The 27136-nt window shown below is 37.3% G+C and overlaps 1 protein-coding gene across 3 annotated transcripts; it reads left to right on the forward strand.

Annotated features, from left to right (window-relative positions):
• Window positions 1-383: 383 nt before the first annotated feature.
• Window positions 384-27115, forward strand: LOC126381772 (1-acyl-sn-glycerol-3-phosphate acyltransferase alpha). Of its 3 annotated transcripts, none has more exons than XM_050031249.1 (8): window positions 384-548; window positions 7879-8004; window positions 9179-9267; window positions 13847-13980; window positions 18620-18798; window positions 23610-23775; window positions 26093-26261; window positions 26970-27115. In XM_050031249.1, the coding sequence occupies exons 2-7, from the start codon at window positions 7915-7917 to the stop codon at window positions 26245-26247; spliced, it is 813 nt and encodes a 270-aa protein (XP_049887206.1). In that variant the 5' UTR covers window positions 384-548; window positions 7879-7914; the 3' UTR covers window positions 26248-26261; window positions 26970-27115. The 3 variants fall into 3 exon arrangements, with proteins under 3 accessions (XP_049887206.1, XP_049887203.1, XP_049887205.1); XM_050031246.1 differs by lacking the exon at window positions 384-548 and adding an exon at window positions 599-682; XM_050031248.1 differs by lacking the exon at window positions 384-548 and adding an exon at window positions 599-682 and having other exon boundaries at window positions 26974-27115.
• The last annotated feature ends 21 nt before the right edge of the window (window positions 27116-27136 follow it).

A 27136-nucleotide genomic window follows, 5' to 3' on the forward strand; every position in this document is an offset into this window, starting at 1 on the left:
CTGGGCACCAATTTAGAGTACCTACTTCATTATTTCATTGGCCTAATTTAAGGAGTAATATACTCATAAAACCCTCATGCAAAGGCTTCTATTCCAACCACTTCCAAATTCTATTTGTCTCTATAACATCGACGTGACGTGCAGAATTCTCGACGAGGGAATGCTCCATCGCTCTTAGTGGTTTTGCTGCGCAAATACAGGTGTGTTCAGGCTGAAGATCCAATTGCACTAAGCAAATGTTTGAGTACGATGGTCTGTTTTAGTAAATGACGTAAGCATCCATATCGCTAATTGAGGGCTGACACGGCGAGTGCATGTAATGTGAGTCAGATGTCGTCATTCTCAGTGTTATGATAGAGGCGTAGAGGAGTATCGCGGGTAGGACAGTACATAAACAAGCGTTGTGTGTCGAGGGCTCGCGCGCCGGACGCACGTGTCTCCACCGTCTGACAGATCGCGTTTTACCAACGATATAAATTGTGTGACTAACTACCCATACCGGTGATTACCCAAGTGATAAGGGATATATTCCTAGTTTATGTGAACAAGTGAGTATTTACTCTTATACCTGATATAGATGTGATTAGTGTTTGATTTAATAAAAAATTGAGTAATGTGTACCTACGCATTAAGAGATTATGATTTCTATCAAGTTTCGATACTAAACATTTCAACGCCCTTGGTAAATATTTTTTTGTTTTTGAAACTTTTTAAGTAAGTAGGTACCTGACCTAGGGAATTTCCGGTTCACTTTTCATAAAAGTTCTAAAAGTTTTAAATGGTTATGGCAGCATGTAAAACGTAGACACATGAAGTTCGACATTTTTTTTTTTTAACTTTGGGAAATGCATTACGCATACCACGCCGCCCGGGGACGACGACGTGGTTATGTGGGACTCCCCGGGTGTCGCCACCCGGTATACCCACTAAAACTCAACGGTGTTCCTCCTTGCCGCCCTGTGGCGGGGATACGGGAACGCAATTGCACACAACCGCGTCCCCGCCGGCGGATGCCCTTTGGGGCCCAGCGCCCATGGGAGCGCCTCAAGCGCCTCCCCCTCCGCCGAGGGCTGCCCGGAACACTTGGGGAGCCCTACAGCACGAGACCTATGTTGTGGACGGCGGTCCCCCGACCACCGTCCACAGGTCTCCGTCAAGGCGGCGCTTGGTCGATTGCGACCAAGTACGCCCGTCGCAGCCTTCCCGGTCGCCTGCGGCGAATCGGGAGCGAGTCGACAGAGTCTTCCCGCTCCCTCTCCGCCGTTTCCTTCGCGGACATAGTCATGTCCGCGAAGGTGGCGACCGCTCTCCAGGCCTGCTCGCTGCCGCTCATGGCCCTAACCATGGCCGGCAGCGAGAGGTCAGCCCCTATTTCTGTGGACACGGCAGCGCGAGGGACCGCCCAAGCGGGGCACTCCTCGCGCATGTGTCGTGCCGTGTCCACTATGCCGCCCACACAGTGGTGGCATTCTGCGTTTGGCTCCCTCCTGACCACCCCAAACAGATACTCGGCATGGGTGATGCCCGGTGAGGATCAGCGTGAGGTGGTAGGTGGGTGCGCCGGGGCACTCGATCCAGTTCCGAAGGACTGGCCGAATCGCCCCCACCAACACATGAAGTTCGACCTGCGCTGTAGGTAACTAACCACCTAAGTGCATTCATTATAAGTAATAAAAATGCATTATAGGAGATACCTACTCGAATAAAAAAAATATTTTCATGTGATCAGCAATCTTGTTTAGTGTGCCTACCTAAATGTAGAATAATGCAATTCTAAATGTTTTTGAATGTATGCATTTATGTGCCCACCTAATCTGCAAACAACAACCGGTACATACTTTGACCCAAAAGGTGTATTAAATAGATGTTAAATAATTAGTCTTATTTAATTAAACGGGTATAAATTAGTATATGTAGGCACCTTAACCAAAGCGTAAAGATGTAAACCTCTCATTCAGTTGTTAACGATCTCCGTGATCCAGTGGTTGCGCTTTGGGCTCACGATCCGGAGGTCCCGGGTTTGAATCCCGGTGGAGACTTTCACAAAAGACACTTTGTGGTCCGTAGATCGTGTCATACATGGCAGGCTGATCGCTTGATCACGTTGATCCGTGCTTCGGAAGGCACGTTAAGCAGTCGGTCCCGGCTACTATATCTATTATTCTATTGATGTAGGCAGTAGGTGAATACATACTCTTAGTAAGTCCATGTTGTACTGAGACACCTCTGCACTGTAAGGCAATCTCATCTACGCTTTTCTTATTTTCAGCTCTTTCCTCTTAATTTATCTAGAGATAAATTATAAATAAGTACCTATTTATAACATAACCCCGCAAAATATATTCCAATAGACTAGTTTCCAACTAGTCAAATCACTTTTTACTAAAATCCAAAACACGAAATTACTATGGAATTGGTATTTACGTCGTAGAAAATCGTGTCAAAATGTCGCATTTATTTTTATACTTTCTTTAATAAATAAGTTAAATAGACAAAAAAGGAAACGTTTTTTGTCACCATTAGATCTGTCTTTATTTGGTACTTACTTAAATAGAAAACTACCCAATTGGGGTAGTCAGAGGTATATCAATCGTAATCTTCTTATATATTAAATATATAAAAGGAGAAACTGACTGACTGACATATCAACGCACAGCCTAAACGGCTAAATGTAGGCACTTGAAATTTGGAAGGGACGTAGCTTAGGTATTGTAGAGGTGCACTAAGAAAGGAATTCCCGGAATTCCCACGGGAACGGGAATTAGCGGGAAAATCCTTTTGTATGAAAAATCTAAACCGCTTAAGTTAGACGCTTGAAATTTGGCATGCAGGTACCTTAGTTAAATTAAAGCTTAGTTGCAACAGGATATTGCAAAATTCCCACGGAAACGGGAGTTAGCGGGAAGAAACATTTGTATGAAAAATCGAAACCGCGTAAGATAGATGTTTTCAATCTAGCATGCATGCATACCTTAGTAAATATAGAGTTTAGTTATGGCTGTATGCGGGAAAAAAAATTGTATGAAGAAATCTAAATGCATAAGTTAGATGCTTGAAATTTGATATGCACTCCCACACACACAAAGATCTCTCTTTCATAACACGCCACGCGGACGAAGTCGCGGGCAAAAGCTAGTATGAACTAAGTACCCACACATCACCGGGCTTTTGTTAGACCAATGTGATAAGTCGCCGTTTATAATGCCATTTATAATGGTCGAGCTAACAGTGTTAGTGAAAACTGCTGTTAGTGAAAAAAATAATAATTCGTTGTTGTAAGTCCTGTACCGGGATTCGAACCGGCGGTGCTCCCCGTTAGAGAAACAAGCCGGTAAACCACAGGTCTGTGACTGTCCTATCCCTGTAAAACGTAGAAATATTTTTCAATAATACCTAAGTAAAATTATGGCCATAGTTACAAGAATATTGGCTGGTTCATAAAGTCACCTTTGTTCAATCGACTATAGGTATATTTATCGGCTAATGGATGCGTTATTTGCGCGCGATACTTTCTGATTACGGTCGCTAGGTTATCCTTATCTCGTCCACAGTTCAGGAATCGAACTTGCACGCTGAGTGCACGGTAATCCATGATGATCCTGTTGTTGTTTATTGGCCTATATAAATCAGTTGCTGTTGAAGTTTTCCTCCTACTAGGTAACGACTTTTGGCTCTGCTCATACCATTACGGATAGTACGATTGTGAGTTTATGTACTTAGATGAAAATTTCCGTTGAATGACTTCCGTTGAATTAATATGTTAGCTTTGTTTTCGACACTTTGTAACATAGCATAGGAAGGTGTACTTATCTACCTACTTATAAAGTATAGGCTGGCCCAGAGGTTCACGTTCAAAATGAAAAATTAGATGGACGGGCTTATTCCTACCAAAAATACCCCCATGTATGTTCAGCGCGTATTTGCGGGTTAGGAGATGACCCATTTTCAATTGAATTAGGTATAGGTAGGTATATATACCTATACTTAATTGAATCTAAATCTTTGAAATCATGCCCTTCTCCATGTGCTTAGTTGCATTCTTTGCGTGCATGTTGCAACTTAAGTGCATCAATCGTTTATATCACAGTACATACCTAGTTGGAATCAATAAAATACTTTGCTTTTCTATAAAATGTAGGTAGGTATGTAAAGGAAAATAAAAGATTTTATCGAAACCAAGCACTATGTAATTAAGATATATTTAAATAATTATTTATTAAAATGAATATTTAAACTTTAATTATAATTGTTTGAACTTTATTTACTTACCTGTATACCTATATAAAGAACAGTTTACTTAATTTTCTCTCGAGAACGTCGAAAAAACAACATGTTATTTTTTATGGTAGAGTACTTAATATAATAAGTACTTGATTAATACTTAATATAATAATAAGAAGATTAAACAATGTGTCGAGGTTGTACGTCACTGGGTGATTAGTAAAGCTTATAATAATTTCGACACAGTATTCAAAGGTCACAAAAATAAACCTATAACCGTTGAAACGGATAGGCACAGGATCCGCTTATCAGCAAGATAAGTTTTTGTCATCGCTAGGTGTGTTGGTTATCTGAACATCCTCGGCCATTTCCATCTACGGGCACGTAAATAACAATTTGTTTTTGTAAATATGTGTTATTATATACCTATACTTAAGTATGTGATTAACGGACGTATATTTTTTAAATTTTGGAAAATAGACAAGCGTTTGATCTCTATCTTACTTGTGGTCGACCATACAACATGTTTACTGAAAAAGTGCCTATTCACATTACTATTCAAAATTTATAATAAAATTCCAAATATCATTAAAGCGGCCATCAAGGAATCTTCTTTCCGCCATCATTTGAAATCCTTATTGCGGGATAAATGTTATTATAACATAAACGATTTTTTATGTGATCGTGACTTGCATACTAAGACCTTCTTATTTATTATTTTAATTAAAATTATTGTTTTTACTTGACATCTTTTATGTTAACAATGCTATTAATAATTATTTGTGCATGCTAGTTTAATGACATTTCTCTCTTTTTTTTGTTATGAATACTTATACAATTACGATGTCAATTTGCGATGCCCTAAATAATAGGGTTATGTACTAATACTATTATTAACTTTAAGAACTTTTTATAATGTACATGACGCAAATAAATAAATGAAATGAATGGAAAGGCGTTGTAAAAAAAAAACTACTCGTACTTACTTGGGCAGAAGGTAAGAGGGAAACCACTGCTCTATTTTTCCCTTAAAAGTAGCATGGAGGATGCTACACCGACAAGAGTAGAGATGATGACTTACTTGCACTTTTCGGGAAACCGAGTCACATAGGTATAAATGACAAAATCATTGGTAAGTACTTTTTTGTTTCTTCGCTGAAATTTGATTGATTGCATTGTAATGCAATATGTTTCTTATTTTCGTATACTTACATAGGTAGTTAGGTAGGTTGTTATAAAACCACTCTTAATCTTCATTAGGGTAGGGTAGAGTCACAAATCGCAAGAGAACAAGTAGGTACGTACCTAGATAAATTAGTCCTTTTTATTACTTACTTACCTGAGTCTTTTTGTCCCAGTTACGAAATGAAGGAATTGGTCTTACCACAAATTTCCAGAGACGGACCTAAGTCCGTGCGGGGTATAATCGAACTCGAAGTCAATGCGCACAAAAAAAATAGCAGGCGGAGAAATAGTAAATTATAAGTACCTAAGTTAAATTGTAATGCAGTTTAAAAATAAAATAAATGCATAAGATTTTTTAGAATTGAAGTGCAAAGTCGAGACATTATCATTGTTTTAAAATTTGCACACTTATCATAATTAATTAATTAATGTAATCATGTAAGTACGTGTAAAAAACAACAATAAAGTATGATAATACACAATTATGTCCTATTGGGTCAGGTAGAAATTACTAAGTGCACAGTAGAGATCTTCTTTACCTGAGCGTTATCTGTTATTTATTTAGGTGGGTAAGTACCTATTCCGAGAGGAGGAAGACTTCCTCCTTTAACATGTTTTTTTATCTCGCAATTAGATTGATAGGATACTTCTTGGTCCTTTGGTTTTATAGGGGTTTTATACAGGCACTAGTGCGCTGTTCCGCCTACTGTCATAATGTGATACTTATCTATGTGAAATAAGGACATAATTCACATTATTGTGGTGAGTAAATAAACGAGGGCAATATTGACGTCATCGGGATTGGGAGTGGGCATTGACCACCTTATCTGATAGCTTTCTGAGGACCTTTATTTACCAGCGGATACTGGCAGTCTGTGCTTTCGAATATTGAGACTCTTGGCATGTTTTAATGCTGTTGATTGTTGTATGGATAAATGAAGACTTGCCGAAGTTTTGCTGGTAAAGTAGTGACTGCCATTCGAGGCAAATCTACGATTAGTCACGTAACAAAAGTTTAGTGCGGTATACATATATGACAAAATTTCCTAAAAAATTAGGCGGCACATTAGCGCCCGGTGAAACATAATATAAACTCACGAAAATGTTCCCAATTGGGCTAATCAGAGGTACATCCATCACAGGATGAACTGAGTACCAACACTTCACCGAGCTTTCAGTTAGGCGAGCTGAATCTCATCGATTACCATTATAGAATGGTAACCGATGAGCTAAGTTTATACCTAGATACCTATCGACGGCTGAAAAAATCTTGAGTACTTACTTACATACTTATATATCTAACGCGGTACGGATAATATCTTTATACATTTGTAAAGCATAAATATTATTCAAGATCTGGTAGGTATATATATTATGATTGTGTACGATTGAGTCTCTGTGATCTTATGACCCTGGAAAGTTTAGTTCTATCTGTAGCTATTTGTGTAAGCATACTTTGAACGCAGCTGATCAGTCAACGCGATAGGCAAACAGATACAATACTTATGTAGATATTAACTTGTGTCAATATTATCGCCAAGTATGACGGTCCTTTATTAGAGCTCAAAATTAATAAACTAAATAAACTCACGCCGGTTATTCCTATCATGTTGAATAAGTCATAAGAAGAAAAACCTAACTTGTAGCCATGGATTTGATAAACTGTGTGCACAGTTACTAGCATATATCGCCTATAAAGGGTGTTAGTGACATCGTAACGGAAACTTTGAGGGATGAGTCAGACCATGATTCTGAGTCGATATCAAGTGGATTTTTCCGTCGCAAAAATCATGTATTTTTTTTAGTTTTTAAAAATTATTTTCAATTCTATACACGACATTTGCGATGGAAAATTCCACTTGATATTAACTCAGAATAATCAGCTGAATCATCCCTCTCAGTATTCGTTACGATGTCACTTACACCCAGGACAAGTACATACGGTAGCCATACAAGTAGGTATGGGTGTTAGTGACACCGTAACGAATATTGAGGGGGATGATTCAGACCATGATTCTGAGTTGATATCAAGTGGAATTTCCTGTCAAAAAATTCATGATTTTTTTTGTGTCTTTTTTAATTATTTTCCTATCCATACTTTTGCGACGGAAAATTCCACTTGATATCAACTCAGAATCATGGTCTGAATCATCGCTCAAAGTTTTCGTTACGATGTCACTAACACCCTGTATACACACATATTCCAACATGATCATGATAGAGATGACGTCAGAAGTACCACATGACTTGGGGTCACTTGCGGTCTTAAATAAAAGGCCCATAGCAATATGACATTTGCGCACAAAAAAATAAGTGCTCGATGTCAATTTTCAAACAAATTGCTTTAACCTTTTTAGACCTACTGTGATGTAATGCAGCTGAACGCGTTTTTTTTTCTTTCCTCCTTATCCAGCAGAGACCTAAGTAAGTACCTATGCGATATTATGCTATATCAATATGTTTTATTTTCAGGAATATACATGTGCTTACGCAGATAGGTCGGTGAAAATGACGGCTTTCAACGTGGTGCTTGGGTGCGCCATGGCGCTCTTTATAATATTACTGACAATCAGCTCTATCACCAGATATTATGTAAAGGTAACCAATTATTTTATATCCTTACAAAATTTAAGCGGAACTTACTTTTTTAAAATTTTAATAATAATAATTTATTATTGTGAATTGAATAAGCAAAAAAGTGAAGAAGAAGAAGTGCGTTAGGATCGAAGCAAATGGAATTCTATAATCTCTGCTTACCTCGGTGGGAAATAGGCGAGAGTTTAAGTATGCATGTTAATAAGAAAATATAATTATAAAATATTTCAATTTGACAAATAATCAGAAACATACGTCTCAACTTTGTCACATTCAACTAGACGCTTAAATGTTCTGAGTCTGACGTGGTCCAAACGAACCCATTACACTAGCGGCATTGCCATGATGCACAGCCACTGATAGGCGTTGGACAAGGTAATTACCACTTACTAAATCTCAAAAATCACAAATGAGAGAGTCCTAATTAGTGTAACTATAGCGAAATCGGGCAAACCTAAACCTAAACCATCCCTCGAAATCTTATAGATAGTGTAATAGAGCCTTAAAGTGCGAAATGAAGCATTTGAATAAAAGTCAGGGGTCAATTACCAAGACTTTTAAACGTTGAAATAAAAAAAAAACACCAGTTATGGCATGAAATACGAATAAACTTTAACTGGTTGATTCCCTTGGGTATATTTAACTTTACATTAGGGTAATCTGTTTACATTGTTCTTTGTTTTGAAATGGGTAGGTAAACTTCACTTGGGCCAGTAATTTGTGGCTGTAAAAAACCGGTTAGGTATTAGAGAGTAGACCGGTATGGAATTGTATGCAAATCGTCTGGTTGTAGAAATACTGAGTAAAGAAAGTCGAATGGTACTTAGTAAGATTTTTTTTTAATTCGTTCAGATTACGTTTTCTATTTTGAGCATATAACATAACAGCATCATGCCCGTATCCCCGAAGGTGTAGGTAGAAGTGTGTAGCATAAATGCACACTCTACATCTGCTTGTGTAAACGATATAATTAGGTACTTAGATAAATATGTATTTTTTTATTGCTATACATAAAAATAACCCTTTTGGGTGAATATCAAAATGTGTCAAGTTTGGTGGCGAACTTCATATTATTTTTTCGTGAAAAATTGGGTTCCGGCATGAAAAAGGATCCAAAAGGATCCTGGGTTCCGACATGAAAAAGGATTGTGTTGATTTTCTTGTTTTATTGTTGCAGTTCACATTATTCGTGGTTCTATCACTAATATTTGCGACGGCACCAATTCCATTGATGTTAATTAAACCTTTCGACCCTAAAAATGCATTGTAAGTACCCAAATTAATTACTTATTTATTCTATCTTCTTCTTCCATCGTGTGGGTTGTGAGGTGGATTACCAACCTCATCAACCCTGGTGTCAGGGTTACTATTGAGCCGCCAAAGGCCCCTGACATGGCTCATGTAACTTACACCAGTAAGTAGTAACCGGGACCAACCGAAGCACGGATCATCTTTCTTTCGGACAATTAGGTGATCAACCTGTAATGTCCTATAACCAAACTAGTATAATATTATTCTATAATAAGTATTCAATAGTGTAAGTAGAAGTCAGCCGACTTTTGTATGAATGGTTCTCTCTGCTTGTCATGAAAGCGATACTAAAATATTTAATGCCTAAAACTCCCTTAAGAGAAAGTAAAAAAGGACCTCCTAATACTGACAGTTCATACGTCTCCCTTCATTTTTAGACTGTAGTAGGTAGGTAGTTAACGCAAGACGCTTCCTTCAATACATACAGGGTGTTAGTGTTAGTGACATCATAACGAATACTGAGGGGGATGACTCAGACCATGATTCTGAGTTAATATCATATTAATATTCTTATGTGCATGTGAGTTGTAAGTTCAATGACTGGCTTTATCCCTGGTATTAGCCACCACAGGCCCTTGATATAACTTGATACGGTTGATATGGCTGGTGAACCTACACATTTAAGTAAACATATAGTAAATAACTGGGACCAATGGCTTAACGCGCCTTCCGAAAACGGAATCATCTTCATTTCGGACAATCAAGTTACTTAGCCTGAAATAATGCAGTTTTCGTTGTGTCACGTTGTTGCTTAAAAGGAAACTTCAGTAACTAGGTAACCTTTTCTAAAACACTTATTATGCAATAAATATGTTTGTAATGTAATAACCAAGTGAGTTAGGAGTATATTCTCTGCAGTGTCATAAATATTCCGTAGGTATTTGGTCTGAGCCTAGGCCATCTTTGACTCGCGTGACTGAGACTTTCATGAAGGTCGCATGTTTACATTCGTCGTAAAAGGCTTTTCGTCATGCAATTCTTTCCTGTATTTTCTTATGCCACGTACAGTTTGATCTTGAATTTAAACAGCCATAAATTGTAAGATATTTGGTGGATATGTATGGATTATTGAGTTCATATATCGATAGAGAGTATAGCCATATTCCCTTGCGTGGTTACCAGTAGGTATTATGAAGTGCAATGTGGTAAATAGAGTAAATGTGAAAAAGAAAGTTGGGACAGAATTCTAAGCACTTAATGATATAATATCTCACTATAATACAAGTGACGTGCTTTTAATTATTTTTTATGTAAACAATAAACTATAGCTCCCTAAACAAAATAAAATAAATAAAATATTTCGTTCCCTGTAAAACATACAATGCATGGGAAGGTTATTTGTCAAATTATATAAGCTTATGCATTTTGAATGGGACGATTTACCTGTATTTATAATACTGAGATAATACCTGACATACAAAAGCGGAAGAAAAAGCAAAAAAAAAAACTTAACTGTTAAATAAATAAATAAGTACTAATCAGTTAGTAGGTTTACTATCATAATGCTAAATATGTACTTATACACACATACATAACATAATATAACAAATACTTCATTGCACACACACACATATAGAAAGTTACAGAAAAAAAAGAAATCGAGAGTACAATATATTGCTAAGTAGCAATCTCACATACATGCATGACACACATGTAGTTGACCTATTATATTTTAAACAATAGAATAGGACAACTGCCCGTCCTTTGTTACACTCTGTTAGTTGCCTCTTACGACATCCACAGAATATCTATCTATACCAATTAGTATTTGGGCTATACATAAGGTGCACCACACCGTTAGGTGCGATGCCAACTGGGGTGGTGCGGGCACGTCCAGCGCATGGAAGACTGTAGACTCCCTAAGTCCGTCTTCTGTTCGGTGATTGAGAAACGCAAGCAGTGGGGCAGTATCTGCGCTACGAGGACGTGACGTAGTCATCATCATCAGCCCATTAACGTCCCCACTGCTGGGGCACGGCCTTCCCTATGGATGGATAGGGAGATCGGGCCTTAAACCATCACGCGGGCCCAGTGCGGATTGATAGTTATTAACGACCGCTAATGGAGCCGGGACCAACGGCTTAATGTGCCTTCCGAAGCACGGAGGAGCTCGAGATGATTATTCCTTATTCTATGCCCAAACGTTGGGAGGAACTTGCTGAGATGAGACTGGAATGGCGATCGGAATGTTAAAGTCCGAAAAGGTGCAGAACGCTTCGCAGAAGCTCGACTTGTGACCCTGGATATAAAGCATCACATGCGGAAGACTCGTTCCGAATCCAAAACGTACAATAGTGACGGACGGCTCTATTGTTCTCGATGCACAAGACAAAGTTTGGTTTCGCCAGCCACATGGGAGTACACAAAAGCAATGATTAGGTTCGCCGTTATCAAACTCGTAAATCGTGGCGTAAAACAATATCACAATAAATTGAATTGTGGAATAAATTGAATCTGTATATACGTGCTTTAGGATATATATAAGTGGTACCTAGGTATATTTTCAGTGCTTCGTGACGTGCACGTAAAATCGACGATATACAGGCGAGATATATTATGTATGTATATGTAAGCTAGAATAGGTAATATATAGATTTAAATTTAAGTAAGTAAGTATGTCATTCGTTATTTGAACGTAGACTAAATACAATTTTTTCGTTACATTTACTTTACCCAGCAATATTTGAAATCGATCGCTTTGATTATAAAATATCTAAGTAAATAATCAGAATAAAAACCATTGCGAAGAAATCTTTTTCATTTATTTTTTTAATCTATTCTATAATGTATTAAGTGTGTTATTCCATTTCATTTTATTTCTTTATTTATTTATTTGGCACACCAACAGTTACAATATATTCATATACATTTAAATCATTATATCTAATTGCGTAACTAATTAACGGTGAGCACCGCATGCAAAAGAACAAAGGAAAAGAAAAAAAGAAAGAGTTTACAAAAATGCTAACCTAGAGATCAATAGCCCGTCTAAAGTGATCAAAAATCTATCTCATTTTCTTTGGACTTATAATTATTATTACCATTAATAATGGAAAGAATGTACCCATGCTTCCCAAGTCAATTATTATTATTAACATATATTTGCAACCACGCGAAATAGGGTAAGTAAATAAAATAAAGTGTCATATAAAAGACATCAACGAGCGCTTTCATTGTATAGCACGAAAGTCAATCGTAGCTTGAAGTGCGCCTCTGTCTACTCCGGTTGCTTTTGATTCAGTTACACATCAAATCTATCACGGTAATACCACATTGTTGAGGAGCTCGGTGGCGCAGCGGTAAACGCGCTCGGTCTGCGATTGTTGAAGTTAAGCAACTTCCGCAAAAGGCCGGTCATAGGATGGGTGACCACAAAAAAACAGTTTTCATCTCGAGCTCCTCCGTGCTTCGGAAGGCACGTTAAGCCGTTGGTCCCGGCTGCATTAGCAGTCGTTAATAACCACCAATCCGCACTGGGCCCGCGTGATGGTTTAAGGCCCGATCTCCCTAGCCATCCATAGGGAAGGCCCGTGCCCCAGCAGTGGGGACGTTAATGGGCTGGTGATGATGAATACCACATTGTTACTATTGTAAAGTGAATTTAAGTATCGTCAAGGCATTGTTTGGTCGCATGCTATACTAAACAATGCTGCTTTGTTTTTTTTTACAATGATGTGTGATATGATAAATTATTATACTTTCACAAAAAAAAAAACACTAGGTATAAGTAGGTACATACTCGTACAATTTTGTTGTTGCCGAGTTAATAATACGTAATATTCGTAATCTACATTATTATTGTAGTAAGTTAATAAAATGAGTTATAATGGATTATTTATAATTAAATGTAAATTGAATTTATAAGTACAGTTAAATAATACAGTTTCGCTTTTATTTCTTCAAAAAAACATTGAATGCTATACTATAGAAAATTGGTTTAATTATCAGAAGACCACAGCTGACATTCGATAACAGTTCGATAAAAACTAGAGTTGATATGGCCTTAGGTATCTATAATTTGGCATTTAAACCTCTGTGTAGAGGTTTAATCGTAATGAAAATAAATTATGTAATAAAAATAATATATACATATAATAATAAATAATAATAATATTATATATATTATATATAATAGTTTATCTATTGTATTGTAGGTAACTAAATGTCTGTTCTAGAAATAAAGTTTATCGTGGAAGTGTTTTTATTATTATGCTATAATAATAAGGGGTCACTGTTGATGTAATTTGGCTCCCGAGTATCTCGCCTGTGCACGGATAATGAAACGTATTCGAAAACGACAGGTTTCAAAAACGTTGAGGCAAGTAAAAATGTGTGCAAGGGCTAGGGGTTAAGTGTTAGGGGTAGGGGCTGTCTTTTCCTAATGTAAGTAGGTACGTAGACGTTACTCAATAATAACCTTGACACCAGGTTTGATGAGGTTGGTCATCCACACGATAGAAGAAGAAGAATGAAAATTCAATGATCCGTAACCTGCGTCCTTGAAACTGTTAAAGGATATATTTTTGTAATATAGAATCCCAGCGGCGCTGCTGCGGGTGACGTCACGGATGCTGGGCATGCGGTGGACTGTGCGGGGGCTGGAGAACGTGGACAACTCCAGGGGGGCCGTCATACTGCTCAACCATCAGAGCGGCCTCGACCTCTACGGTGAGTCATCAACCAACCCACGTAGCACTAACCCTCAATAATAACCCAAGGATGTGGACAACTCCAGGGGTGCCGTCACACTGTTCAGCCATCAGAGCAACCTCGAGCTCTACGGTGAGTTAACCAACCCACGTAGCAATAACCTTCAATAATAACCCGAGAACGTGAACAAGTCCAGGGGAGCCGTCATACTGCTTGAGCCTTCAGCGCTCCCCATTTGTCCGGCCAAGTAGTTAATGCCATCTGCGGCAAATCTACAATAAGTCACGTCAAAAAACAAAAAAAAAAAACAAAAACGTCATACTGCTGAACCATCAGAGCGGCTTCGACTTCTACGGTGAGTCATCTCATCAACAAACCCACACAGTTCCATACCCTTCGTTTATTTAAGGATTTTAGAACTTTATTTATTCAATCAGTAATTAATAAATATACAGGGTTTTAGTGACATCGTAACGAATACTCAGGGGGATGATTCAGACCATGATTCTGAGTTAATATCAAGTGTAATTTTCCGTCGCAAAATTCACGTTTCTTTTTAGTTTTTTTTTTAATTATTTTCCGTTCCATACGTTTGCGACGGAAAATTCCACTTGATATCAACTCAAAATCATGGCCTGATTCATCTCTCAAAGTTTTCGTTACGATGTCACTAACACCCAGTATAAGTTCTTAATTTCAATAACTAGTATTATTCCGTGTTTCTGTAAACATTGTATTATAGTGTATTACGCAGTATGTGTATTATCGAGGAAAACAATAATTCGTTGTTTTGTTGAGAGTTGGTGTTATTAGATAATTCGTTTATGCATGCTAATTGTATCGATGTGAAAAGATGAATTGATAAATGAAAGCACACAATGGTGCTAATTCCTGTAAATACCATCTAATTTTATTTTAAGTTATATCTGTCATTTTCTTATCCGCCGAAAAGGAAAGGGACGGGTAATCGACAAGCATAAAATTTATGGAACACACGTCAATTTTAAGCACAAATCTAAACCAACCGTCTAAAAATTTTACATCCGTCAATAACCCGACACAGTTAAGTAGACAGCACGTCAAACGGATTGCATACCAGCGACGTACCTTTTGATTCGCCCGGGTTATTCATTCATTTACTCATTCTTCCTAAAATTAAGAGCTGTGAATCATCCGTCCCTTTCCTTTTCGACGGATATGAAAATGACGGATATAACTTAAAATAAAATTAGGCGGTGTCTGCAGGAATCGGGGCCAATGAAATATTTACATAAAAATACAACGAGGCACTTCCCAGGCTATGTTCTCCAAAAAATAATACAGATGGCGGTGTTCAGTTTTAACGTGATAATTAACTATTTTCTAATCGCTCGGGGTGCATAATTATTCAAAAATATAATCTAATGGCAGAGGCATGCATAAAAATAATTATTGCTTGATATTTGGATCAGATATGTATAGAATGATCACCTATTGCTTCTCTTTGTTCTGATCAGAATAATAATGGGTGGAAGATGTTTTGTGCCTGGGTGTAATAACAAGGGTCATCATTTATATCCAAAAACAAAGATGAAAGATGCATACGTCCATGATATTAGAAGGCTAAACGAAGGCAAATCTTTACAGCGTTATCTATTTTTTTTGGAGAATGTAGCCTGGAACAAGCCTCCGTGGTCTAATGGTTAGAGTGTTAGGCTCACGATCTGGAGGTCCGGGTTCGATTCCCGATGGGGACATTGTCGAAATCACTTTGTGAGACTGTCCTTTGTTTGGTAAGGACTTTTCAGGCTTGAATCACCTGATTGTCAGAAAAAGTAAGATGATTTCGTGCTTCGGAGGGCACGTTAAGCCGTTGGTCCCGGCTATTAGCCGTAAAAACACCTCCACGAATCCGCAGTGGAGCAGCGTGGTGGAGTATGCTCCATACCCCCTCCGGTTGATTGAGGGGAGGCCTGTGCCCAGCAGTGGGACGTATATAGGCAGTTTATGAGCCTGGAAAGTCCCTCATTAGTAAACTTAGGAGCAAAATTTCTTTTTTTCGTTATGAATCTCTTCTTAGGTAGATCAGGACGGTGTAACTATTTATGGTTACTAAAGGCTTAAGTCCTAGCTAAGTGGCAATTGTACCTATTTCTACAAATCGCTAAGTAGACATAAGCGCCTAACAAGTTGCAACCTCTTTAACGCAAGGTGTTTTGTTGTGTAGTTTTTACACTGACTCGTTAATGAATTAAGTATAATCCTCTAGGGAGACTGCAGAAGGGAGACCGAAGTGTGGGAAAACGTCGCAAGTTCATCTCGGTAAAAGATCAACTTACGCTACAAAGTATAGAAATAGAGTTTGGAAAATTCTTAAATGACCATTTAAAGCAATCGTCAGTCGTTAGCAGGCGGACGTCGATGAGTGTTATTTTGAGTGAAAGTAAAACGTTTCTCCGTCTGTAGATATAATACTAAAGTGTGTATGTGTGTGTGTGTGTGTAGTGTAGTGTAGTGTGTGCTATGTTTTTATATTTTTTTTATAGTGAATTTAGGTACTTTTTGTTTCCCTTTTTAATATTGTAAATGGTTTTGTGTTTGTAATGAAGTGTGTTGTGGTGTGGTTTATATTCTGTGGCTCTTGAGTTGAATTTTGTGTTTACTATTTATATAGGAATATTATTTATGTATGTATTTATAAATGTATGTTATGTATTTATTTGTTATTGTGCATGTATTTCTTGGTAAGTTGTACTTTTAGTTTGCATCCGCAATCTTTTAATTTTTACATACTTCCTCTCCTTTTGTACCTAGTTAAGAGTCTTTTGTAAATATTTCCTTATATTTTGGTGCAATTAAATATATTTGTGTTACAAGGCATATTACGTTAGAGAAATGTTACCGTAGCGACGCCGTCAAGTTGGTCATGTACTCGTAACTGCAATATTTTCTTTTGGGGACGATCGCCGGGTTTATAACTCATGTCATCATTACATCGTTCAGCTGTCCTACCGTGTATCCCGGTTATTCGGGGCTCCGTATATCAAACCTGAGAAATGTTAACAGATACAAGATTTTTGACAGAAGCTTCCAATGCCATCTGCACTTCGAACTCGAGGATAAGACACAAGGGCCTGGAGTTGTATGTAGTTAGGTCGCATAATTTTAATGAGCGCGTGATTTTTGGCGCTCCCTTAATGCGTCCCTGATAAACATGAGACAGAAATAAAGTTTTAATAAGTATATACCTAATCCTGTTTTTTGCTCTTTGAGTTTTAAGTTAATTGTTTTTAAATTATTACAAATGTAAGCATTTACCTTACCTAATTAATGTCTTTGTTCCTAAGGTCATTGAATGATATTGCTTACTTATTCATTTTGTGTGATATATATGTATATACATAAGTGTTAATTTAGAACCCAATTCCTAAAATAGATGTAAACATCGCATAAAGAATCACAATAGCTGTAGCTTTTCGTTATGCGATAATAAATTATAGATTTTTCACATACATAAACTGCCTATATACGTCCCACTGCTGGGCACAGGCCTCCCCTCAATCAACCGGAGGGGGTATGGAGCATACTCCACCACGCTGCTCCACTGCGGGTTGGTGGAGGTGTTACGGCTAATAGCCGGGACCAACGGCTTAACGTGCCTTCCGAAGCACGGAATCATCTTACTTTTTCGGACAATCAGGTGATTCAAGCCTGAAAAGCCCTTACCAAACAAAGGACAGTCTCACAAAGTGATTTCGACAATGTCCCCATATTTTTCACATATGTTTCTATAAATAATATAAATAATTGAAAAATATTTCGAAGTATTTATGAAAACTACAACAGGTGTAAAGTTAAGAGTAAGTGAGTAAAATTATCATAAAGTTATTTATTACGATGCATCAACTAGTGACATTAGGAAATCAAAGCATACATTTGATTTCCTAATGTCCCAGATAAGAATTACGTTATCTTGACTTTAATAGTTCCCACGCGGTAACTTCACGGTAAAATCGATGCTACGATAATAATTGGGAAGTCAATAATATTGTCTGTTCTAGAATGAAACTCAAATGGTTGGTCAGTGGAAAAAGAATCAAGTAATATTTTACATTCGTTTCCAAATCATAATCAATCATTCATTTGCAAGAACACAAAGTTAAAGATCTTATTCTAAGTAAAACAGTGCATGTATTCAACTTGCAAGCAGGTGTGCAAATATTTACATACTTAATTATATTATTATTGATAGACTTCATCATCATCATCATCAGCCGTACGACGCCCACTGCTGGGCATAGGCCTCCCCCAAGGATCTCCACGACGATCGGTCCCGCGCTGCCCGCATCCAACGGCTTCCCGCGACCTTCACCAGATCGTCGGTCCACCTTGTAGCGGGCCTACCCCCTGAGCGTCGTCCGACACGTGGTCGCCATTCCAGAACCCTTCCGCCCCAGCGGCCATCGGTTCTCCTCGCTATGTGTCCTGCCCACTGCCACTTCAGCTTTGCAATTCTCCGAGCTAGACTTATTCAAGCAAAAATCCTATCACTCTTTTGCATGTCTCCTGTCAAATATTATGCTATTAGTTTCAGACAGTGAGAAAGTCCTCTGTATTCCCAGGTTATAGGTACTTAAGCTCGTATTATTTGTCGGCTACAAGTAGTATTTTTTTCCAGTATTGGCAGTACTATGGCCGTTGATGGAGCGGTGTACAGTGGTGTCGAAGCGGTCGCTACAATACCTGGTTCCATTCGGCACAGCGGCATGGCTATGGGGCACGGTATATATCGACAGGGGGGCGCAATCTGCCCGCGACGCTCTCAACAAGCAAACTACAGCAGTCAGAGAACATAAGGTATGCATTTGTGAGCTTTCCCTACAACGAGTAAGTTGCCGCATTGGAGCAGCGTGATGGAGTATGCTTCGTACCTATCCTCACCAGTTGATAGAGCAAAGTTATGCTCGGCAGTAGGACGTATATATTGTGTTTATGTATTTCACGTAGCATCAAATAGACCCAATCGGTATTTTATTATTTAACAAGGTTTATGTTTTCGTTTTCGCCAAGAGTTTACGGTACCTACGTTATGGATTAGTGTGACAAATCGAAAAGCAATGGATGACACATTTTAAAATCGTGTTCAGACTTCAGACTTGTTTGACTAAAATTTGTTAAATGACCAAAGTTAGCGCATTTTTAAAGTTACTGCTAAGGCGAGTATTATTCATTCTGAACGAAAAAAAGTTATAATGAGTTAAACAAAGTTTTTGCTCATTAAAAAATCTATTAGAAACGCTTTTATTTATTCAGTGTTTTGAATAACGTAACACTGTTCTGTGATAAATGTATTTCGATTAAATTTACGGACGGAATGTTATAAAACCACTTAAATCTCTATCAGATATATATCGCCTAACAATCATATCGCCCACAGTAAAATATTTAGGTATTTATGTTTATTAACATTGTCGCCGGGAAAGTAGCCGTACGCTTAAATTGCTTTAAGTGTCAAGTCGACCGTAGTACTGTATTGTATTCAATGATCGTCTGGACTTTGACCTGATGTATGAGTCAATTGCGAATCTCAGACAATATCGAGATTTACTATTCAGTTATCCTGCTAAATAATATACGCTTATACAGATTTAATTACCAACATAATTTCGGGTCGGGTTGTTCGTTTTTGGAGCTCCATTGTGATTTGAGGCCTAGAAGAGACTGTTCGTTTATAGAGGCTAAGGTTAAGGTAAGAGAGAGCGGCGTTGACCTCCGTGCCGAATTGTCTTGGCGCAATGGTTGTCCATTGCCGTGCAGCGAGGAAATGCGGCTAGAATAATGTGCACCTTTAATGTATTTAGCTCCCGGATAAGTCAGGGGCCGACTAATTGACAACTGCTGTAGATAGGACAGAAATTTGATAACCGTGTAATTTGTTTTTGACGAATAAATAAAAAGTTTATAGAAACTGCTACTGGGTTGGCTTATTAGCTCAGAAATGTCACGTGTTGGAATACCAATGTGAAATACGCTCTATATATTTTCCAGACGTATATAGGCTGTTTCGTTTTGTTATTCCGTTCACGTATTTACTGAATGGTGTCAAAGTCAATCGATCCATGTGAATAAGCGGTGTCGAAAGTCAGTCTATAGCATTGCCTTAACCACGTTAGTATAACAATTAGTTTTCCGTTTTCCTGTAGTGATATTATGTAGCAAAAAGTCTCGTCGTAATTTCGACGGAATTTTCAATTTACCGCTCTAAGTAATATTATTACTTACGTCATTGTTTGACTGAACGTAATACTGATAAAAGGTGGGCTAGGCTAGGCTTGAAGTTTTTCCTCGAGCAAAAGATTACGTTCTATGTTATAGTAGGTACACGCAACGTAAAATTTAATGTTCTCTCTTGTAAATATTTTCTTATAAAATCGTGATCAGATAATTTTGTTTTAAACTAGCGGCCGGCCGCGACTTCGTCCGCGTGGATTTCGGTTTCCGCGGTAAGAATTTCCGATTTTTTAAATGATTAAATTTAGGGTATAGACTCTAAATTTAATAATTAAAAATAAATCGTATATAGAACAATCACTACACAGCCCTATTCCTATGAATAGGGCCTGGCTTTTTTGTAGGACTATTTAAGATAAACACTTCCATATTATCATACATTACATAACACACAGTAACAGTTTTTTTGTTTGCGCACGCCAGAATTGCTCGCGTGCTCGATTTGGTAGATTTTTCCTACTTACTTTCCTATTTATCGTCACATTTTTAACAATTCACACAATATCTTTATAAATTGTAGCCTATGTGTTATTCTGATATATAAGCTATATACATTATTGTAAAGTTTCATTAAAATTCATTCAGTAGTTTTTGCGTGAAAGAGTAACAAACATCCAAACTTTCACATTTATAATATTAGTAAGATCTGCGTATCTGCGTGTGACCCATCTATGTAGAGAGGTCATACGCACAAACCTAAAATAAAACAATTTGCTTCGTCGTTAATGTATCTACAAATTGCGCATAATTCTGTGATTATTACGTGGACGTGAACTTTAGGTATCATCGTGATCTTTGCTTTCCGTACAAGGTTCAATATGATTTGTACTTTGTATTTAGTTACTTACTTATATAAACAGAGTGCCGGAAACTAATATTGACCAATACAGCAATACCTGTATCTTATATACTATTCAGTTAAACACCATAACTTTGCTGGTTTCCGGTTGGCTCAGATATTTGTCTGTATGTAAGTTAATAAACACTACGTATGAGTAAGAGCTTTGAGCCGCCGACAAAGGTGTGCTGGTGGATACATTATGTTTTGTTGATTATTATACTGAGCAAACACTGATTTGCATAATATACATAATTCCTTTAGTAGAGTCAAAAGTCGTTTAGCCACGTCTTAATGCCTTTGACTACACATGTACCTATGTTTATGTACCTCCGCATATGATAGACGTAGTCAATATATATATGTATATATAGTACAGTATAGTAGTAGAGTTAGATAGTATTACTTTTTATTCACACTCCTCCCACCTCTGTATAAGAATACTATGGAATATGCTTATTCCGAATTATAATTTATATTTTGATTAGCAATAAGGTACTAGGCCTATTGTACGCTTTATGTATATAGATGTATTTTTGTTTTCCTGTGATTCAGACACAAGGTAATAATAAAAAATATGAGTTTACATATTCGTCCTTGACGAGTTATCGATTTTGTGACTTTGTGCGCATACGCTATTGTACATCGACGGCATAGGTATTTACGTATCTACCTACTTAATAAGTCTTTGTCAAGGGTGATACCAACTGTGTTTCATAATATTTCTGACATTTTATTTATTTATTTAATAAATAGGCTAATATTTCGTAAAGTAGTAGTCTGTTTAATTTTCGGAACAACCCTCGTATATACATGTCATAACATAAACAGCCTACATACGTCCCGCTGCTGGGCACAGTCCGCCCCGGTCTAGAGGTTAGAGAGTTGGGCTAACGATCTGGAAGTCCGGGTTCGATTCCCGATGGGGACATTGTTGAAATCGCTTTGTGTGACTGTCCTTTGTTTCGTAAAAACATTGCAGGCTTGAATCCCTTATATATAGCCTTATATGTAGCCCTTTTAACACCCCAGATGACTGGGGTGTTAAAAGGAGCAATTCATGTAAGCAATATTGCAATTTGACATTTGTTTGCATTGCGCACTTACAAATTGCAATATTGCTTACATAGATGAATTGCTTCCATGTGGCCACTTTAACCCCCCTGATTGTCCAAAAAAGTAATATGATTCCGTGCTTCGGAGGGTACGTTAAGCGGTTGGTCCCGGCTATTAGCCGTAAAACGAACGAACTAATTATATAATGGAATTACTTACTTATATAAATAAATAACATTTTGTAACATAACATTTTGTAATAACATATTACTTTGGTACGAACTTAAAATGATACGGTACATAACAAACCAACCGGTTCAAATGGTCAGCCATAATCATAACTTTGAAATACCTAACTCTACTTTTATGAATGGCTTCACTGAGTACGTTTATCAAAGTCAATTTGCCATGTGTAACTTACTGTGTGATCGGTTCGATAGGCGTTCGCTTAGTGTGGATAATATTGTTATTTATAGAAACACGCACATTTTACATTGAAAAACGTAAACGATTGGAAAATACAAAGAGAAATAGACCCTATTTCTATATTATTTTAGTATGCGACATTTGATTTGTAGGAACAATTATAGGGTGCTGTGGGTGTTGAAGCTACATTGCACTTATGTACCTATAAGATTTTGAGTCTCTTGAAAGCGCAGTGTCAGAAAATGTTGGTTAATATGTTGCAATAGTATATCAGAAAATCATGAATTTTCATACTATATACTCGATAAACATTATTTTATACTATATGTATAGTCGATTGGGATATTCCATTGAGAGGCTACGTTCGCCAAAAATCCTCCTTCTATCGTGTGGGTTGTGAGGTGGAGATCCAACCTCATCAAACATGGCGTCAGGGTAAAAAATAAAAAAATAAGTAGATGGCAATGTGGAGATGAACTACAGACCCAACGTTATTTTTACAATTATTGGATCTATTTTTTGTAAAATTTATGTATAAAAAAAAAACACGTGTAAAGTTTAAAAGCGTTTTTCTAATAGCAATATCGAGTTGACCCATACAATACTTCGCAGTGTGAACTCTTGAAAGTCGAGCTGAGTTCACCAGTACTAATGTTAGCAATTACTGATGTTATCAGTGTTACATATCGTTAGCACATTCTTGGTTTATGAGTACTACCTACTACTACTTGGGTTGTATGGGTACTTTTATTTGAAAATTTTCTATTGATCAGGCATGAAAATTTTGAATTACTTTACACTAAGTAGATACTAACGCTCTAACCACTAGTTTCGTTACGATGTCACTAACACATATATACAAGCTCACGACTAAATAATATCTAGTTCGAGGGGAACCTTCGCTAGCCGTAGCCATTAGGACCGTATTGTCGCCGTCTGTAATGGTCGATATCCAATCCTACATACTGAAAATTACACTTAAGATAAAGTAATTTAATTATTTAATGAACTTACCTATTTAATTTGTAATATAATTTGTACTATAATCGTGTTACAGCGCAAACTACTGCTATTCCCCGAAGGCACACGGCATTCCGGTGACAAGCTGCTGCCGTTCAGGAAGGGCGCGTTCCATGTGGCGATGGATGCGCGCGCGCCGATACAGCCCGTCGTCGTCTCCAAGTACCACTTCCTCGACTCCAAGCGACGGCGATTCGGATCAGGTGTGACATTACATTCCTATAATGTCATTTTCCTCACCAGCCCATTAACGTCCCCACTGCTGGGGCACGGGCCTTCCCTATGGATGGATAGGGTGATCGGGCCTTAAACCACCACGCGGCGCGCGGGCCCAGTGCGGATTGGTGGTTATTAACGACTGCTAATGCAACCGGGACCAACGGCTTAACGTGCCTTCCGAAGCACGGAGGAGCTCGAGATGAAAACTTTTTTTTGGGGTCACCCATCCTATGATCGGCCTTTGCGAAAGTTGCTTAACTTCAACAATCGCAGACCGAGCGAGATAGAGAATACTTAGTATGTATTATTTCTTCTTCTGTCATCTGGGTTGTAAGGTAGGTGACTAACCGCACCAACCCTGGTTTCAGGGTTATTACAGGGCCTCTATTGACGTGGTTCAATTAACGACCACGCAAGTAGTAGCCGGGACTAGCAGCTTAATGTACCTTAGCTCTATTACGAGTATTCTCTTTGATACTCTATGGCTTTTTATAAAAGTTATTGAACTATTTTTCGAGCATTTCATAGCGAGGCGCATCAAATATCGCAATTTAATACACCTAAGTACTTAATATTTTAATTAGGTACTTACAGGTATTTTATCTCATTGAACTTTTGGGTTTTGGTCCAAGGTCGTGGCTAGGTAGATTATAAAACGATAACTAGTCACCCGGAGCTATTTATCGCTGTTTAGTAAAAGTCAGATAGTAGGTAAACTAGATAACAATAATATTATGTATAATTTACTCGAACCGGAACTACGCTTTCATCCAACCTTTGTCCATGTAAGTAATGATTGGATCTGTTTGCGTGTAGGTTTGTATACCTAATGGTCATTTGTCTGATGCTTCATAATATAGTCTTTTGTGTCCTCAACGGGCATGCTTACAATAAACCATTAAAATAATCTACCGTCAATATGATTTATAAAGGTCAGGTGCAGATGTAAAAATAACGTGTGTGAAACACGTAAATAAGTGCTAGGGACAACCTGTTGGTGAATCCAGTAACTAAAGGCGTGTTTTTAAGGGTTCAAACCACAAGGTTCGCAAGTAAACATGACTGGTAGAATATGATTGCAATAATTTCGAATAAAACACATCTCTGAAGTAGATTGTATTCAGACTGTTGAATGTATATCTAAATCAATGGTCAATTTAACTCACGCTTTCCGGTTATTCCATCTATTTCCAGCATAATATTTCCCCCAGGGGAACAGATTTCCATCCATCTCTGCTACATTATCAGAACATGTTATTTGGTTATGTACCGTCGAAGACTAAGTGTCATCACTAAGTACATTGAAATTGCAAAGCATTTAGTATTAGAGTAGTAGAAATGAATGGAAATCTATTTTCCCTGGGGGAAATACTATGGTAGAAATAGATGGAATAACCGACGCTTTCTATTCTGATTGCTAAACCTGGCTTTACAACCTTGATGATAATTTAAAAAACCGAGATTAATGGATTGTAAACAACAAAATATTACATCACGCAGCAATTTATATTTATTTCGTTATCAGTTACTTTACACGTGTTTTGTGAAATGCACTGTGGATTAATTGATTAGAAGATTTGTTGTAACAACAGAAATACGAGTGTTCGCTTTGATGTAATCTGAGACTAGTAATATCATGTGCTAATATAGTTTGTACCTTCTCTTGGCTTGTGATGCCTGGACGTGCCTGGACGTTGAACACTTCAGTATGTTTCAGCTTGTATGCTGTAACGGTATTCATTTCCAGGATTTTATTATTTTTATTTATTTATTAATTTAGATAGGTAGATATTATTATACCAACAGTACACATATTATAAAGTTATAAAATGCAAGTCTTAAATTAGTTTTTGTATATGTGCTCCAATTACAGGTACACACAGCATTCATAATTACAACAACAAAACGTATATATCTAGGTGTATATAATTATATATAAATTCTTTAAAGAGTATATAAAACTGTCGTCCTAGAACACATGCCCATGTTCGTAGGTTATCGTAAAGATAACTCAATGGCCTTGGATTCTTTAAAATGTTGAAAACTGGGTTGTGTGAGTCTTCTATGCGTTTGTCGTCGAAGACGATCGGGATAAATTACCCGCTAATGTCTAGATTTGTGTTTGTCCTTTTGTGTGCTGTAACTAAAATATGTTTTTGTTCAGCAAATGAAAAACAATACTAGTAGATAGGTAGCTAAAATGATGTTTGATCATGTTACCTATTGCAAAAAAATGACATTAGAGCAAAAGAACAAGAAAATATTATAAGTATAAATCATAGATGATTTATATAATTCTAGGTGAAGTTATAGTAACTATAATGCCGCTGGTGGAGACGGAAGGCGTCAACAAGGAGAATATCGGCGAACTGATCGATAAGGTGCAGGCCGACATGCAGGAGACCTTCAGCAGGACGTCGGCCGAGACACTGCCTGTGCGCACGAAGGCTGAGTAGGCGCGCGCACGACGGTATGTTGGCAACAATTTATTTTTATCCTTTTTTTAGGACTAAGTACTTACCTACACTATTTTCAAATATTTGTATGTAACCTAATAATACAAATTCAAAGCAACATAAATATAAAGCTGGTACCGTGGGTTGGCCAGTTTCATACGAATTCCCGGTTATCATGGAAATTCCCGGTACTGCCTCTGTCTACGTGGAAGTATTTATAAGGAAGCATCTACACATATCATGGAATATGATAATAGGAAACCTTTCAGTTTTCGCAATGATTCGCGAATTTTAGTGGAAATTGAAATAAACGAAACGATAATAGTTTTCTGTAAATACTGCATCACTAACACCGATCATATGTACGACCTTTCATTCAATTACAATGACAATACATGTTAATCCATAAGTTTATAACATTTTTTTTTGCTTAAGTAAAGGTCCTTGACCTTCCTTGAAGCACGCGTCTCATAATGAATGAGCCTAAAAAAATTACTGAGAATCACTTATCTACTTCTACCTTCTTATAAAACCAAAGAGAAGGATAATATAATATTGTATAAAAAAAAATACACAGTATGAATGTATTTTTTTTACTTTTGTCAATGAGGAGCTTTTTTCCTTACTTATACTTATTTTTTTTTGTGACAATTGTGAGTAAATGTTTAATTTGTTTGTATGATAATTTTGAGTATTTTACAAATATTTATTGTTTTTTCCAGGTAGTTGGGAATATAAATCGACGCGCAAATAAATCTGTGATAAACGTTTATGCTGCAAAAGGTTGAAATTTTCGTAGTGACGTTGTTGTAATTGTTAACAGATGTGTCTTTATTATACAAACAGTAAATTTTATTTACACTAACAACCATAGTTTGAATGAAACTAC

The sequence above is a fragment of the Pectinophora gossypiella genome, chromosome 3 (assembly GCF_024362695.1).
Source record: "Pectinophora gossypiella chromosome 3, ilPecGoss1.1, whole genome shotgun sequence".
Lineage (NCBI taxonomy): Eukaryota > Metazoa > Arthropoda > Insecta > Lepidoptera > Gelechiidae > Pectinophora > Pectinophora gossypiella.